Source organism: Eucalyptus grandis, chromosome 6 (genome assembly GCF_016545825.1).
Source record: "Eucalyptus grandis isolate ANBG69807.140 chromosome 6, ASM1654582v1, whole genome shotgun sequence".
Taxonomy (NCBI): Eukaryota; Viridiplantae; Streptophyta; class Magnoliopsida; order Myrtales; family Myrtaceae; genus Eucalyptus; species Eucalyptus grandis.
In genome coordinates this window covers 14,455,984-14,474,192 of record NC_052617.1, presented here as the reverse complement: position 1 = coordinate 14,474,192, position 18,209 = coordinate 14,455,984, and the positions used below count along the sequence as shown (strand labels likewise).

Below are 18,209 nucleotides of genomic sequence, written 5' to 3'. Positions count from 1 at the left end.
TGATCCTCACCTTTTCCCTATAATATATATGAACGAAGAGGACAACCGCTATAATGCAACAGAGAGAAGGCACACACGTAACCATCAAAGGACGATTGAGGCTGAAAATAAATTGTGGCCATCGCCGTCAGCGTTAGATAAGACCGCCGGCTAAATTAGCGCCGACCAGCCATCTACCTTCTCCATCTTCTAGACCATATTAATTTTTAAATTGAGTTTTTCTTCTTTTTCGGTTGGGTGTGGGGGCTGCTCGGAAGACGGCCAACATAAATGATTCACATGTGAATGGAGTAACCCCCTCTCGAGAGGGGACTCCCACACCATGCCCCCACCTCAAAGGTAAAAATGACATCCTCGCTTTTATAAACAAAACCCATGCACGCATACAACTTCAACCCCACAAGAAGAAAAAGAAAAATTCAACGTGCAAGTGAAACCTTCAGGACTACTACAACTTCTAAAGTAGATATGATTAAAAACAAAATAGTGATGGATGGATTCCTCTGCCCACCCCACCTTCTCTCTCTGTCTGTCTCTCTCTCTCTGATATGCAATAAACAAAAGCAAAAGAGGACAAAGTGGACAAAGAAAGAGCAATGAATTTTATCAACCACCCAGTCCTGAGTCCACCACCCCATAATAAGAAAACCAGCCTTGCCTTAATGACACGTACTTTTTCCTGCACTCCATACCGAGACTCCCAAGACCAGGTCAGTCTGTCTTATTCTCTCCTCAATTTACCATACTACCCTCTGAGGAGATCAGCAATATCTCGTCTGTCCATAAGATCCAACAAAACATAATGCAATAAAACACACACATCTATCTCTCCACCCTCTTACTCAACCAACAATGCTGAGGTGAAAAAAATGCAAGATCAGACCCCAGAAGCTGTGCGTTAGATAGCTAAACTTCGTATTTAATGCAAAGAAGAGTCAAATCAAAGGGAAAAAAAATGGGGAACTTTTATTGATCAAGTGATTGACAAAAAAGAAACAATGATATTCCTCAAGACATCATGGTTCGTCGATCCTCCTTTCACCAACCTAATTGAGAGTAGCCACCAGATCTCCAATTTCTTTCTCCCTTAAAGCCTCCACCAATATTTCATGTGTATATATCATCACATATATACATTGTACAAAGCAGTCCCCTACCAATTATAGCCAGCCAGCCACCAATCTTTAGCCTTCCCTCCCTCCTCCCCTCTTTTCTAACATATATGTGCTTGTAGGATTCAATGATTGTACATGACATTGCTCAAATTCTATCATAATGAGATACAAAAACCAGGCTGGCCTACTACATCAATGTGAAAGAAAGGGACGCCCCCTCCAAAAAACAAAAGAGGAAAAAGAAAAGGAAAGAAAAAAAGAGGGGGAGAAAGAGGCAGAACAAGGGACCAGAGAGCAATGGAGGAATCAAAGAATCAAATGAAAACTGCAAAAGCAAAACTAAAAGCTATCTCTCTCTGGCCTCTCCCGTGGCTGCTAGTGAAAGGTTATTACATTGAATGGAATATTTATGTCACAGGTATCTGCATGTCCTTACAGGGCGGGAGGATATATTGGCAGGGTGGAGGGAAGAGCTCGAGGACAGTGGTTTCTGCAGGAGCAGACCGATATTGCAAAAATGGCAGGGAAGCGGAAAACACAGTGCTCCCTATTTGCGCTAAAAGCTATAATGCCTCACCGAGTGTTCCAGCATGTCACGACTTGGGCACACGATTTCTTTCACTCGACATCCGCTTTTGTAGATCTTGAATGTAGGTACAATCCGGACATTCTCAGCGCTAGCAATTGCTGGACATTCTTCAACATCCACCTTCAATGGAGGAAAAGGTTTCACATGAGAGGTTCATTTTTTTCCCCTTATATAAACACAGATAACAACAGCTGGGGCAAAGGTTAGAGTGAAATTCAGTATGAAGCAGTGGCATGAGCAGGCCGTACCTTAAGAAAACTAATGGATGGATAGCGGCTGCAAAGAGTATCCAGAAATGATGACATCTGTTTGCATTGAGAATCCGAGGCCGTTTTGAAGTGCACCACAGAAACTCCTGCAATTATAAGATTGCTTATCGTCAGAATTAATTCTGGAACCACGGATGAAGACAAAGCATAACAATTCAGAAAATTCAAGGACCTGGTAAGGATATGGCAGCCTTGAACTGCTCAAGACCCAATACTTCTTCAACTTCACCGCCAAACTTCATATTGGTCACCTCTTCTCCAAGAGATTTCTTCAATGCAACTTGAGCATGGAAAAGAGATTCTGCAACCTCATTGTCATCTGGAAGTTCCCTTCTGAGGACCTCATAGTCTCTCACTGCATCTTCCCACCTTTCTAGCTGTGAGTAAACAAAATACAACATTAGCCGACATAATTCAGCTCCCACTAGAATTGTATGAAAGTGAAAATGCAAAACTATTGCAAGATGGAGAGAACATTACAGTACCTTGCTGTTAGAGGCAGCCCTTCGGAGAAGAGCTTTCATATAGTTGGGTTGTATTCGTAGAGCTTGATTGCAGTCCTCAAGTGATTGCTCCCACTGACCAAGTTTAAACCAGCAAGCAGCTCTATTACAGTACAAAACAGAGTTTGCAGGATCAAGCCTAAGCCCATCTCCATATGCCATGCAAGCTTCAGTGAACCTTTCGGATTTGAAGAGATCATTTCCACGCGCCCGAGCTCTCGCGATCAACCGGACATTTTTCAGCAGCACTGAAACTTCAAAATTTTGGGCATCAATTTGCCCAGCTTTCTCAGCAGTGGAGACTGCATTGTCAAACCTGCAAGACATCCATCATCTAAATGTCACTCTCTTCGACCAATGTCTATTTTTAGCCTCCATTTAGATAGTATCTGAACTCACCTTCCCAGCGCCATCTCAATTTGAGCTCGCACGAAAAGTAGATAGGCTTCAGAGAGCATCCCAAAGAACTTAGCACGTGAGCATGAGTCACTGAGCGGTTCTAATTTGGGTATACTATTTAACCTCAATTCGGCTTCTTCGAGTTGGTGAAGCTTCAAAAGTGCTTCCACTCTACACATAAAGAGCTGTATATTCAATTCAAACTTGCTTAGATTTGTTGGTCTAAACAGCACGAGCTTAGAAAAGTACGCCATAGAAATAATCAGAACCTAATTACCTGACTAGAAAAATCAGCTCCAGCAGCTATAGCAGCATCACTTTCTCTTAGGACTGTTTTCCACTCGCGAATCCTGCGCGCATCAGCACATCTACTGAGGTGCTTTTCTACGGCCTGTAACTTTTGCTGCTCATTTGAATCTGGTTGCAACCCTGCAATGTACATATGTCTCCTAGCATTTTCAACCTGCCCTAATCTGCAAAACGATTGAATTAGATAATTTTCTGCACACCCACTTAACCTAAATTTGCTATGGAAGGCAATGCAGTAGAAGGACAAAAAAATGAGACCAGCTTTACAGATGCCGATGCCGATGCCTTTTTCTTGGCATACTAATGCCTTAACTTGAACAGATCAATCAAAGTTCACAAACAAAAGAGAAAACAAGCTCAGATCAACTATGTGCTGCAAATCAAATAATATAATTGTGAAACTTATCTAGCTTCACTAATCACTCCAAGGAATATCAAACATGAGCAGAAAAACTCCCAATGGACATAAGAAACCACCCGAAAAAGCATTAAAGATGAACTTGGAGACCAACGAAAGTCAATCCCAATGGATCATAGCTAATACGAGTACATTGCGGCCCAAAGCAATAGAAGCAAAAGAAATGACATTGGCATAAGGAGCGTGTGTGTGCAAGATCAAAACTTGTAACTAATAGATCTGACACCCAGAAGAAACGATGTACTCTTAACATTCTTAAGACACTGAAGTAGCCTAAGGTGACAAGTTAACAAATTTCCAACAATGGGAAATCAACGGCGAAGCCTGCTTATCAACCATTCGTATTCAAATGACATCGAAATCTTACCTAATAAACAGGGATGCCAATCGCTGGTGTGCTCTCCAATACTTTGGATCCAATTTTACAGCCACCTCACACTCCCTCACTGCATCAGCCAACCGCCCGAGACCTGTCAGGGCCGCAGCCCGGTTGCTCCGGTAAGCCGCATTGGATGGCGAGAGCATGATGGCCCGATCATACAACATCAAAGCCTCCGGGAAATTCCCTCTCCTATACTGCTCATTCCCTGCCCTCTTCAGTTCCTCCGGATCCGATCCCCCCATTGCCCTCCTCCCGGACTCTCCACCGCCGGCGACAACTCTCGGGGTCACAACAGCCGCCTCTCCCCCTCCTCCCCCCACAGCCACGCCCATACCCTTCGCGGGCCCCATGCCGCCGCCCCGCATTATGCTCCCGTGCCCGTAATTCCCCGTGCCGGACCCCAACACGTCGGACCTGGAGCCCCGGCTCACCGCCATGCCCGTCTTGAGGATCCTGCCCGACGGGCAGATGTTGCCCGTGGGCAGGACGTTGAGAGGCGGCGAATTGACCGAGGACTGCCCCGAATAGTGCGTGTGGTGGGTGCTGGCCGAGTCGGATCTCGCCGAACCCGAATAAAAATTCCGGGCCGCCTTGCCGGATCCGGCCGTCGGGCTGTTGTCGCTGGACCCGGAGAGCTCGCCGGAGTGGTGCTGGTTCGCGCCCGAATCGGGCCTCCGGGCCAGCACGTTCTGAGCATTCCGCCCCGAAACAGATCCGGACGAGCTGGAGCTACTGCTCGTGGTGGTCGTGGTGGCGGTGGCGACGCCGCTCTGCCGGGTCCGCAGAGGCGAAACGGGCGAGCCCAGATCGAGCTCGCGGAAATCAGGCTTGTCGAGCTCGCAGCTCAGCGACTCGCGGAACCGATCCGAGAGGGCGTCGAACCCTAGCTCCGCCTTCCCGGGGTGCGACATTCCGGAATGCGGCTCCTCCCCTGTTCTCAAATTCCGGTCGCCGCCTCCGAGCGCGCGCGCGTGTATTCGCAGGGGGGTATTCCGAGTCGTGGGTTCTCTTCCTCCTCCTCAGCACCCCCACCCCCACCCTTCTCTCTCTCTCTCTCTACCTCCTCTTTCTCTCCCTACCCCTCTCTCGCCCTCGTCAACAATGTCTGTGAATGGGACGACAGTGGGAACGCCGGACGATGCGGGAGGAAGAAGAGCGAGAGCGACGCAAAGACGCGAACTTTGGAGAAGACATGGGGAGTTAGAGAGAGAGGGAGAGGGAGTGATGGGCAGGGGAGGCAAAAGGAAGAAGAGATGGGGATCTCGTGATACGAAAGGGGGAAGCAAAGAATGAATGCGGGAGTGCTCTCTCGCTAGCTCGCTTCGCAGAGAGACATAGAGAGAGAGCGCTAGAGAGAGAGAAAGAAGAAGAGAGAGAAGGAGGAGAGGAGAGAAGAGAGACAGTAATGCGAGGGGAGGTTTTTATATTTTCACCTTCGATTTTCGCCTCCTCCCCCCCTCTCTCTCTCTCTACTTTCTCTCACTTCCACCTGCCGCTTCACGAGACAAGTTTCATCCTTCCCCCCCCCTCTCTCTCTCTCTCTCTACTCTTCTTCTCCACCCTCTTTCTCTCATTTTCTCTCTCTACCTCTCCGGTTTTTCTGTATTTTTCTGTATTTTTTCTCGTTCGGCAAAAATGCAAAACGAGAAACGAAAATGAAATTAAAAAAATCGCGAAATTTTTTTACTCGATTATCTTTTTTCCTTCCTCTTTATGGCCATTCCGACCACTCGCGGGTCGGGAGCGTGGCGCGCACTCGCCCGCCCGTTGCCGATTCCGGGTCACTGCTGCTCTTTTTAATAATCAGCACTGAAATTGCTCCTGCAATCGGGCCGTCGATGAAGACTGAAAGACTTCCTTTCCGCCTTTTTCTTGGATAATTCCGGCGAGATTTTCCCAATAGTCTAATCGAGGTAATATTGATCTTTCTTTTTTTTTTTTGATCCTATGTTTTGCGGCCGAAGAGCGTTTGGGGAGAGGCGGGTGTTTTTTTTTTTTTTTTATAGAGCACCCGGCTTGGGATTGGATTGAAGGGAGGGAAAAGAAAAAAGCTTCCTTCCTAGCCAAGTTCTATCCCGATTTATTTGAATTTATTGAAAAATGAAATAATGAAACTTTCTTTTTATAAGATTCAAGTATTAAAAGTGACCATGAACGTAGATGATCAGGACTCAAATTCATCAAACACCTTAAGTAAGAAAAGTTATGCTTATTTTCAGGCCAACCACTTTTTTTTTTCCTGAGTTGTGTAACCACAGGGCGAATTCTAACTCTTTCTTAAATCTGTCAAATCACGCGGCTCTCATTTCAACCTTTCCTTGATATCAGAATTTGATATCAGAATGCCAAACACGTTTCAAAAAGTTTAGATATTGACATATGTAAAGTGATATAACAAGTTTTGGTGAAAAAGGTTGATAATTTTTTTCTTTTTTTTTGGGGGCATAAAAGTGCCTCATATAAGCAAGGTTTTGATGTTTTTAAAAGTACAAATTCTATTACTGCATATATATATATATATATATATGTTGATCGTATACTGCACGTATTTAAGTCGTCAGGATTTATTTATTTTTTAATCAAATCAAATTTCCTCGGAGGACAAAAAAGAGAGGTATTTCCCGAACCCTCCTCCCTTTGTCCCTTACCCAGGCCAGAGAATCCAACACGGAAATCCAACGACGTCCGCCCCCGCCGCCGCTTTGACGAAACTACCCCTCCCGCGGCCCCGTTTTCACTGGCAATGCCTCGAGACTAGGTGAGAAGGATCGACGAAGAGGGCCCGTCCACCTTCCCTCGTTTAAAGCAAAAAGGAAGGGACAAACCGAGACGAAAATGTCAAAACTTGCTTGGCAAGTGCCCCCCGAGGAGATGGCAGGATCGTAAATACGGAGGGAGCCGGGGGGCGGAAGCGGCAGAGGAGGAGGTCGCTGTCCTTTCGGCATGTGCAGAGGAGAGAGAGGGGGGGGAGTGGCCGTGCCAGCTGGTCCATTCAGAAAACCCCAGGCGTGCCCGGGTGGCGTCCAGCTCAGCAGTCGACGGCGAGATTTAACGGCGCGCCGTCGAAGATTCCCCAGAATATGCTTCGGATCCCGTCGTCGATGACGAACCTACTCCGCGGATTTATTATTAGGCCGGATCTGATCGGCCCCGCGTTAGATCAAGTCCATGTCCATTGTCCACTTTACTATGCCCACAAACCTCGTGTTTTCGAAATCAGTGTGATTGAGTTTGCGTCTTCGATGTCTTCTTATTGCTTCAATTATGGATTGGTCATGATCTGAAACCCAAGCTCGTCAATTTTTATGAACAGCTCATATCGTGCATCATGTTCCGACACACTTAAAAAGAGGAAAATGAATGACTCCATCAAGGAGAGGATTAAGAGCCCAGTAGGGTCAGTCAACAAGAGAATGATGAGCCAGGCAATGGAAGAAGAATTACTAAGACTCAATCTATAATGTAAATTAACATAATTATATATCACCAACATGTAGGGCCTACAACGAAAACTACATGATCAGTGATTTTGATAACGTAGATCTATATGTAAAAGTCAATCTATGCAATAATTTCTTGGGGCAGTGACTTATTTAACCTCAACAGATAGAATCCAAACCTCCAATTCTAGATCTTGACATAATATGTGGCTTCCAATCGATTGACTAATCAATTAGAGCTTTGTGACATTGCGTGGTCTCGTATGTTACGAGATATACAACTTCCCAGATGACGATAGGGAATATTTCCAATCATTATCTGGCAGAGCAATAGTCTTTTTTTGAATAGTCTACCGCAATACTTAGAGAGTCCCAAGATTCCATCCATCGTGTGTTTTGCCAACCCCCGCATGCCCGAAGGCCTCATCACCATCCATTTTGGAAATCAAGTTGGAATTCTTTATCAAGATTTTACGAGAAAAACATTTTTTGGGGGGGGGGGAAATAAAAGCAAAAATGTGAATGTGAACAGAGGCTTAGGACGAGTCAATCGTTGATGCGCTCTTTTTCCTTTTTCTTTTTCCGGGGGCAAAGAGCTTAAATACGCCGGCGGCAATTTTCCCAACCGCTTTTTATTTTCCCTTTTTTTTTCCCTTTTTTCCCCCAATAAATCGATAATAAATAATGGGTTGGACGGGCTCTCCCGGTTGATCCCGATGCGCAATAAATTAGCCAAAAAGGCTTGGGGTCACGAGTCCATCCGTGGCTTGCCGGTCACAGGTCGATGGGCAAAGCAAAGAATCGATTCTTTGTATAACATTTCGGACACATGATTTTTCCTACTATTTTTCGGTGGGTATAAAAGAAAGGAGGACCTCTACTTTTCAACGGTAATTTAATATCGAAAGTTTATAAAACTGGGTAATTATTATATAAAAAAGGGCCGGAATAATTTTTCCTTTTGAGTAAACTTGATAATTGGCCTTTGGACTAGACTTTGTTTACATGATGGCATGAAGATAACACAATTAAAGCATATGCTGTCCAGCAGTATAGCTTGAACCCGGCCAAAGCTCACGAGTCACGATTTGGACCTTTTTTTATTATTATTATTTGGCTTCAGAGCAAGATAGAAGCAATAGACACCAATTTGGAAAGATTCGTCCTGTTCATGACTTGTATAAAAAAAAAAAGAGAGTAATTAATGTAGGTTGCACAACGATACCTCCTTATAAAAAGAAAAGGAAAGAAAAAAAGACAAAAGCATAATCAAATTTGATTGTATCCCTAAGTAAATAGAGCTCTCTTATAGGGTGTTTGAACTTAGCGATTCAATGCGAGAATATTGGTTTAAGATGTATCGTATTATGAACAAAAATCTTACACTTAATTTATTATCCATTTGTTTTCATGTTGCTCAATGTATAGTTGAGTATTTGTGATTTAGTGCTATCCAAAGTGATGGTAAATTTAGCATCCGCAACCATTGATTCATTTTCCTCGATGATCAATGTATCAATCAACTAGCCAATCATCACTAGGGTTTAAGATTGCAATGCACGAGGTGACAACTAAATTCTATTATACGAAATCAATCGAAAAATTTCATGCGAATGCAGATCTATTATCATACACGCTAGTCATATATGTTATTTCCAAGGATGAGATGACAACACGTGGACACTCTTTTTTTTGCTAACTTGCACCAAATCAAATGCCCTAACCCATCCTGGAAATTTGTCCACTTCTCTCTCTTCTCTCTCTACACCCACTCCTTAGATAATGACTCACCCCACGTCGGATTGCCGTGACCTAACGGGTTGCGGTGTGGCATCACAGGCAATAGTGGCCGGGCCCCGACATGACGGTGGCAACGACGGTGACGGGGACGAGAGGGGGAGGAGCCACGGCCAGGCATGAGGCGGCTGAGGGGTTGGAAAAGGAGGTGAGATTTACGTCGAGTGCGACGAAACTTATGATTGAATGAACACGTGTTGCGATCCCACAAAGTAGAGTCAACAAATGGGTTCATCATGACAAGTGGACAATTGATATGCACCTGTTTCATACCTTTCCTCTTAATCAACAAATTCCTAATAGACATGGACATTAATGATTAGCCTCAATAATCTCACTATATTCTCTTTTTCAGCCGGTTATTTGAACGCGACATGTCTCTTATCATGCTTGAGATGTAGAAGGGATTCTTGGCAGGCTTGAGATGTAGATTATTTATACATTTCTTATGGATTTGTTCATTTATTAATATTGACGGTCCACGCTATATCTACTTAAAAATTTGATAATCTGATCATTGGCAAATACACCGGTTTCATTGTATCCTCCTATGGTGAGGTGTGTATTCCCACTATTAATCTATACATGCAATGTCATTAGCCATTGACTTGACAAACCATTGTCTCAACAAATCTAATTTAATTCAAGCCCCCGGCCATATATATTAAAAGAAACAAGATTAATCCAAACATATAGCTTAGTTCCACTTGAAGCATAAATCAATGTAGAAGGGATTCCTAGCCGGCTCGAGATGTAGATTATTTATACATTTCTTATGAATTTATTCATTTATTTATGTTGACGGTCCGCTCTGTAAATACTTAAAATTTAATAATTTGATCTTTGGCAAATATACTGGTATCGCCATGTCCTCTTGTGATGAGGTGGATATTTCCACTATTAGTGTATGTGTGCGATGCCATTAGCTATCGACTTGATAGACATTAGTGATTTGCCCAATTGAATATGCTTAGTTAGAGTTAATTAGTGCTTATACTTCGTCAAATGCTTCGAACCCGATATGCCATTCTCGAATCTCTCTAGAAGGGATGCACATAAAATATTAGGTAAACACCTGTATTTCAATTCCATGGAATCTTTCGTTGACAAAATATTTCGAGGAGTTGAGAACAAGTAGAGATCCGGAAACTCCCGACTAGCCGTAGAAATTGCGAGAGCACCCCAAGGATGCCTCATTGGTGCGAAAGAAAAATCTCAAATTACCCTTGATTTTAGTGTTGGGAATGGGGCACAGGAGTGAAGATTTTACCCAATCAAGACTTGCCCACTTTAGGAGCAATAAGATAAGGAGTGTGGAAGTGGAACTCGTCAACCAACTACACGGGACAATGTGGGGCTTAATGCTTTGTAGTCTAACCAATCCCTAGTATAAACAAATCTAATCTTGTCTCTAATCATATTATAAGAGCATCCCACTTGGGAATTAGACACATTTACTAGGTGGGTTAGGTTGGCCACTATATTCATTTTTTTTTTGGCAACCATTGGGATTGCATCAATTTTGAAATCATTATATAGTCGATGCCTCTTGATTAGGCCAAATTCTATAGAGATCCTTTTTGTCCACAATACATATTTCTTGCGTGTATTTCACATATGGAATCATCCAATAAGATATTCGGATCATTGAACCAGTCTCTGTTGACCTCAAGCCATTCCTCCAGCGTTAGCACCTAGTCTTGAATTCTTAGTTTCCAGGATTTTTTTTTTGGCAATCAATTTCCAGGATTACGTGTGCCATCACTTCCTATCATTGAAATTTCCATCTACTTACCTTTTGTTCTTATGCCCAACCAAGCCAAAGTACTCCAAAAACAAAAGAAAAAAAAAAGAAATACATCATTTATATACGGAATATACAATAACATCATATACATACGGTCTTTCCTTATCTAATTCTTCCGCTTTTGGATCGATAAGTACCTAAGATATCACCCCACTACTCAAATAATCATTCCATGTGGTTTAATTTCATCATCCGCATGTAGACTTTATACCTTACAACGACGTTATACATCAGGTGAAATCTCTCTACAAATTATATGTTAAGATACCGTACAACTAAATTATTGTCTTTCGGTGGGCAAAAAGGACTGCAGAAATCAACAGGAACATGCCCCCCATTTTCTTCTTCGATCGGACCCCATTGAGTGTGTGATGATCTAAGAGACTTGTGCTAGAATCTTTGGAGGGGGAGGGGGGGAAATAATGAGGATATAATGGAAGTTGACGGATAGAAGACAAGCACCATCTGGAAAGTCACTCCCACATAGACTTTGGGCCTGACCCTCCACTCCATTATTGAGCTGTAATCGATTGCATGATTAAAATCTGTGCGTAACAAGGAAGGATACTCACGGGTGCCTAGTTTTCAAATTCCGCCTTAAGTTTCTATCTTCGGGAAGCCTAATCATTCCGCCGAGAGTTGACCCCGTCATTGTTCCACTAACTAAGCAAGAAACCCTAATTAGCGTTCAAAAGGGAAAATCATGTGCTGAAGACATTACTAGACAAGAGGGATCGGATGTTCGATTGTACCGCCCCGTGCCCTTTACTCTGTTCAGGTTGAAAATTTAGGAACTCGACAATGGAAGCCACTAACGATATCAACAAATTTGGCAGGACTTTAAGACCGTCATATTTACGTCATAAAATTGATGGGAAATTACCTAATCAGTCATAAAGTTATTATACGAATGCTAATTCAGTATTAAACTATTCGATTTTATCGATTTAGTCCTGGATCTTTGCTATAATTACTTGAAATCATTTGCGCTATTCGAAAAGTTTAAGATTCTTAATTACGCACTAATTCATCACATGATGCGAAATCAGATCCCAAATCAATTTTCGAATAGGATACTCTCAAGAAACCTAATTGATACTTGTCTGAAAAACGGACCGAGTGGAATATGTCCAAAAAATGCAAGGTCTACAAACCAATTATTGGTGTTTAGTCTTTGATAAGGAGCAAAGATTGGGGAATTAATTAAGGGATGTCTTGATGGATCGCGTTAGTTTTGGCGTTATTTGATGCCCGTGGGCCTCTTTGTCAAACTCACGGTTTTGATAGTTAATTTCGTTTCTCTTTTTAGACCAAATCATGGCTACTTGCCAATAAGTCAATAGCCCCTCTATATGGCCTAGCCAAAGTAACGGCTCTCTCCCGATACAGCGGCAAGAAAAAAAATTGAACTTTTGCACCGCTTGACATCTTACCGTATATTTTGCATATTACAACGCCTTTGCACTTGACTAGAACTGGCCATAACGTCTTTGTGCTTAGTTACATCGACACGTAGATATTGCGAATGGCATGGTATTGCATTATAGAAAATCTTGATTGATTCGCTCCATGAAATGCAAATAAAATGACCCGATCCACTTTCAAGATTTGATTTCAAGTATTGCTATTTAAATACTGCAATCTAATTGATTTATTATAACGACCTTAAAATGATACTACCTTATATTATGCTGTCAAGGCGAATAACAAATTAGTCTTTGAGTCATTTCTTTTTCAATATGATGCAAAAAAAAAAAAAAGGGTTTTCAGGAAATAACAAAATGCGCCCCTCGATTCCAATCCCTCTGCTCCAGATTGCTGTCAAATTTGATCACTCTTTTTCAAAGCCTCATGAAACAAGGAGATGTATGGACCTTTTTGACGAAAATACAAAACGTACGTCCTTAAAGTCTGCCAACTTTGATCACTCCCCCTTTTTTTGGCCTTTTGTCCAGTCGAATGTTTAAGGAATCGCTTTGGCTTTAACCACGAATTTAAACGTACTTTAAATTTTGCCCACTCTAGGTCAAGGAAGATTGCAACAAAGTCTGTCCCCGCCACTATTTCTGCACCCAATCGATTTCGATTCATGTCCTTCCAAGACCAGATCAGGAACCCCCCTTTCAATCCTGTTGCCCACAGATTACGAAATCCCAAAACCCAAGAACCGAATTAATTAGCGCAATTAATCTCGATTAAGGGAGGGTTGTGCTGGGTTTTTTTTTTCTTTTTTTTTTCGTTGCCTTCTTTAATTTTTTTTGCAATTTCCAAAGGTCTGACCCTGCCATGTGACTTGTGAGAGACTTGAAGGAGAGGGGAGAGGTAGGCAGACTTCAAAACTTAGAATGTCTCGAAATCCCAAACCTCAGTGCTTAAAGAGTACGGAGCGCATTAAAACTAAGGATTTCTCTGAACACGCAATTAGCGATTGGGTCAGAACTTGCATGTTCATCACATGAAATGGAGAGAGAGAGAAAACATATATTTTCTTTTCTTTTTAACCTTGTTGGGCTTTTCAAGAAGGGAAGGGGCCATGAATTTTCCTCGTCGTGGGGAGTGTTTGGTATTTAGTTTTTTATTATATGGATTTTGACCTAAGTGGTAAGGTAAATGTTTGCAGGAGCAGTTTTTTTTTTTTTTTTTTAAAACTTTCCAAGAATCTGTACGCATCAATGTTCCTTGATAACTTTTGTTCTTTTGCTATTACTGTTCGGCCTCGAAAAGCTTCTAACTTTGTGCATAACAAAGTTGGGTCGCTCAGAAAGGAAATTGAAATTTTGGTAATTTTCCCATTATTCTATCATTCTTGTGAAAATTCTCATGCGGAGAAGAGACTGGCGGAGTTGCGGATTTTGGAGATCAGAAATTTTTTCACCGAAAGGGCAGTTTGGTACAGGTCCCCTTGACTGAATGTGCTCTCCCCTCTTTCCTTCTTCCAAGAATTTAGCAAAGATGGAGAGTTCCATCTTTCGTTGGGGGTGAAAGAGGAGGAGAAATTGATTTTTAGGGCAAGCTTTTTTTTCTTCTTCTTTTTTCCGTCGGTCATGAGGAGGTCACGTGATGGCCACGTGGGGGGTGTAGAGAGGCACGCAATGATTTTTAGGGGGAGAGAGACTGTTGCCGTGTGGAATCCTTTTCTAAAGTTGTTTAGTAGGTTTTCATGCTTTAGGGAGAAATGTGGTCACTTGCTCTTGGACACTGTTTTGTCTTGTTTCCTGGAGATGGGAGCAATCGGAAAGATGATCGGGCCTTGGTGAACTGGCAAACCCGGGGCCTATTTTGCGGATAAAGATGAAATTCTAGAAGAGAGAGAAAGAGAGGGATATCAATATAAGGGAAAACTCCAAGAAATATAGGCGGAAAATTTGGGCTCGAAGATAAATCCGAGAAAAGTAAGATTTCAAGAGGGACACTTTGACAATTGTATTGGTCGCTTACGAAGATAATTCCGAGCAATTATGATTTTGAGAGTCGGGATGCTCCCCCAATTGAAATGGTTGCTTCCGTCACTTGCTTAACAATATTGATTTCAAGGAATATTCCATCGCTCTTTTTAATCCTAAGGGGAAGGTGATTATACAACTGAATTATAGTAATCAAAGTTCAAATTTGAAATTTTTTTTTTTTTTTCACTTTCCATCGAAATAGATCATCCGATTGTGGATTGATTTTGCTAAACATATACTCTACCTAAATATGCCAAATTGTCGATCCTAAAAAGCACTGTATTTGGGAAATTATGTAGGCTGTAGGGTCGTCATATTTTGATTAGTCTAATAGGGTGAGGCCTGAGGAACAGAATGTGGAACCACCATGTGGTGGATTCCCAAAGGTTGATAAGAACCCAGAGTGTTTCCAAGTTCATATGTACGGATTATACTAATCTAAGGACAGCAATAAAATAAAATAAATGCAAAAGAAAGGCAGAATTTGAGACAAGATGATCATGGTGTGTCCGAGCTCCCGTTCGAAGGGTCACTCGATTGAGTGCTGTATTTGAGACATTGGCGCCTTTTTGGGCTTTCATGTTGTGTCGTTTTCTGAGGAACCTGTCGTTTGGACCCTACCCCCTCGCGTTTTTGGCCCACTCGATCAGGCCTTCTTCAGTCCATCTCTTTTCCTTTTCTTTTGCAACCTAAGTTTAATTATTAGGGTCTTGTTTCACTAAATGTGGAAATGATATTTACTCCAGGCACTGTTTAATATATTCCTACTCGTTATTATATCAGTATCATGTAATTTTGGCATCATCTAAAACCCTTGTATTATTCATTGACCAGACATAAATTTTTCAAGAAACGTGCACGGACTGACTTTTACTCTTCACTTTATTTGAATCTCACGGTGCATGTAATTTGACCCTATTTTTAAACTCGAAACAATCAAAACTTTCACAGCATGTAAAAATCTGCAAGTCCCACAATCATATGATATTTTGAAACTTCAATGATTTCTGTCTTAAAGGTGTATGGAAAAGTTCGAACGTAGATGAATGAACACTATCTTGAGATATTGGCTGAGACTCAACGCCACCAACCATGTATGGCCTGTGATCTCCTAGATTAAGGCCCCCTCACTGTGAAAATAAGTGACGATCATCTGAGTATGATTGTTCCATCTTGATTCATTGTTGATTCACCTCCATCATGAAAATAGAATGCCAACAAAAAGAGGGACAATTCTCATTTTTCTAGCAAGCACGCTAGGCCAAGCCAATAACAGGACGGGAATTCGTCTTCAGTGGCCGGCAAAGAAGGCGAGATTTTAGCTTGATGCATTCTTGCATCATAGTCTTGCAAATTATTCATCAGCGCATCAAAGATTGCCCTATGTATAAACCACACTCTCTCCTTGCATGGTAAAACTGAAAAGAAAAAGGTGGGCATGATGACATGACACATCCCTAACCTTATTTGTGTATACTGTTCTATCTCATTGATAGCTTCCTTTTTTTTTTTTCTTTTTTTGCTGACAATTGATAAAAAAAGAAAAAGGAAAATAACAAAAAACATAAAAGGAAAAGGGGAAAAAGGGTAAAGATGAGAGGCTATCATTGGAGGGCAGCCTCGTTTGAGTGGGGCCCACCTATTCCCCTAGCACTTCCCTAATGATAAATGGCACAAGACCACATGTATGCACACACAATTGCCAGGCTGGCAGACAAACTTCTGTTTAATTTCTTTTTTCTCTCTTCTTCTTTTTCTTCTGTCAGACCCCCCTTATTTTTCTTTAATTTTATTTTCGGTCCTTCGCCTCGGATACCTTCTTGAAACAGACAGGGGACAAAAATAGAAATTAAGAAATTTAAGAACAGAGAGGGGAACTCTTCCTCGTGGCCTGTTTGGGTTGTTGGCATCGTCCTCGCAAAGCCTCAACTTTGAACGCTCCGATTGCTTTCTTTCTTCTGTTGATCTCCAATTTTCGGCAGTCTTTAGTGTTTCTTCTTCGCAGGGGTGACAGCCACTTTAAATGGGTCTTTCGTTGTCGTTACTCTGTAGAAATACGGGGTGCGTTCGAGCGAGAGAGAGAGAGAGAACTAAGGTGTGGAAAGCTTTGGGTAGTGTAGAGGCCAAAAAACAAGAGGGAGAAAATAATGGGAATCGGGGAAATTAATGGGGGGAAAAAGGTGTCAGGGAGTGAGGTAAGCAGAGCAGGAGCAACAGTTATCATTGGACCTGCAAACTTCATAGAATTGATGGAACTCGCATCTCTCACTCTCTCTCTCTACAGAGAGAGGGGTTTAGGGTGGCGGGGGTGGGACTGAGGAAGAGAGGTGGAAGAGCACGTGATGGCCATTGGGGAAGAGAGAAAAAGATAAAGTCGGATAAACAATCATATTGGTGACTTTTTGTAGTTTTGCAGTGTGCAAACCCCATCATATATAGTCCTTTTATCTTCATTTTCTTGGAGCTTTGCACTGCAAAAGACCAGTAACCCCCATGATCTCTCTCTCTCTCTCTCTGGAAAAAATGGAATCATGAATCTATGGGTCTCGTAATGTCTCATGCTACATAGAGACAGATTTTGGTAAGTAAAACTGGGGAGGACAGAGCTCGACCTTCAATGAGGACAAGCAGCATCGTGTAGTCTCATCTTCATCTGGGCAATCCTCCTTGAAATGCTGAAAAAACAGACTGATCTTTGCCGTAGCTATGGAGGATCATCTAAAAAGGGTTGTGGCCATTTAAAACAGTGTACACAGAGCACAGAGACATTTAAAATGCAAGTACATTTTAGCAAGAACCGAGATCAATGGCGTGAGTCCAAGGTTCCATTGCATGACGTAACGATATCATGTCCTAAAAGTATAAAATCCAATAGTTCGCGTACATTTCATTTGCAATCAACTCGAAGCAGTGAATTCGGCCCACCTATCATATTGGTCGGAGCCAAAGACCCTCAAGCCAACTCGGCGATGACCAATTGACCTTTCTATTTGGCATCTATATGTTCTGAGCATAGGTGCATACAGCGAGCATCCAAAGCCAAGGCTTTCCGATATCATAACTGCTCAAGGTAAATTATACATAATGAGATGAGAAATCATATTCACACTAAATAAAACACGAATCAAGAGAATAGGACCGCTCATTGGTTAAGCCAACAGAAAACCAAGGGAGATTTTTCTGCAGCCGTATAAGCCCAAAGGAAGAACTTCCACAGGCGATCAAGTTATGCTAATTGCTTGACATGGTCTACAGGAACAAGCAAGCAGGTCAGGGTTAACCAAAGGCCCAACCCCTTGCGGTCCAAGCACAAACTTAAGCTCAGGCAATCACAAAAGTCACATTTATCCAGTGTCTCTTGTAGCAGCGACATTGGAAAAATAACTCTAGGCCCAGCAAATGTAGACTGCAATGATAATTTATGAATCTTAAACCAATCTTTCTTCCACGATGACCACAAAAATAAGGAAAAGAAAGAAGCCTATGTCTTTCCTCCTGTGGAGAAGTCGACACCCAACACATCGAATCCTAGTTGATTAAATAATTGTCATACACAATTAGGTAAGCTAACATGGATTTTATACATGTTCATTCTTAAGGAAAAATCTACCTGTTCGGTTCTTGAACGAACTATAGTTATTGATGAGGGAAATGAGGGGAGAGACAATCTTGTGCTTCTCTTTCAGTCACAAAAAGTGGAAAACTACTGAAGTTGCAAGAAGACTAGCATAACCC

At 42.2% G+C, this 18,209-nt stretch overlaps 1 protein-coding gene across 1 annotated transcript; it reads right to left on the bottom strand.

The window, feature by feature from the left end:
* Window positions 1-942: 942 nt before the first annotated feature.
* LOC104451534 (TPR repeat-containing thioredoxin TTL1) lies at window positions 943-5,385 on the bottom strand. Its single transcript, XM_018875874.2, has 7 exons — window positions 3,970-5,385; window positions 3,153-3,348; window positions 2,876-3,060; window positions 2,459-2,792; window positions 2,146-2,350; window positions 1,953-2,059; window positions 943-1,824 (listed from the first exon to the last, which is right to left on the bottom strand). The coding sequence occupies exons 1-7, from the start codon at window positions 4,893-4,895 to the stop codon at window positions 1,672-1,674; spliced, it is 2,106 nt and encodes a 701-aa protein (XP_018731419.2). The 5' UTR covers window positions 4,896-5,385; the 3' UTR covers window positions 943-1,671.
* Window positions 5,386-18,209: the final 12,824 nt, after the last annotated feature.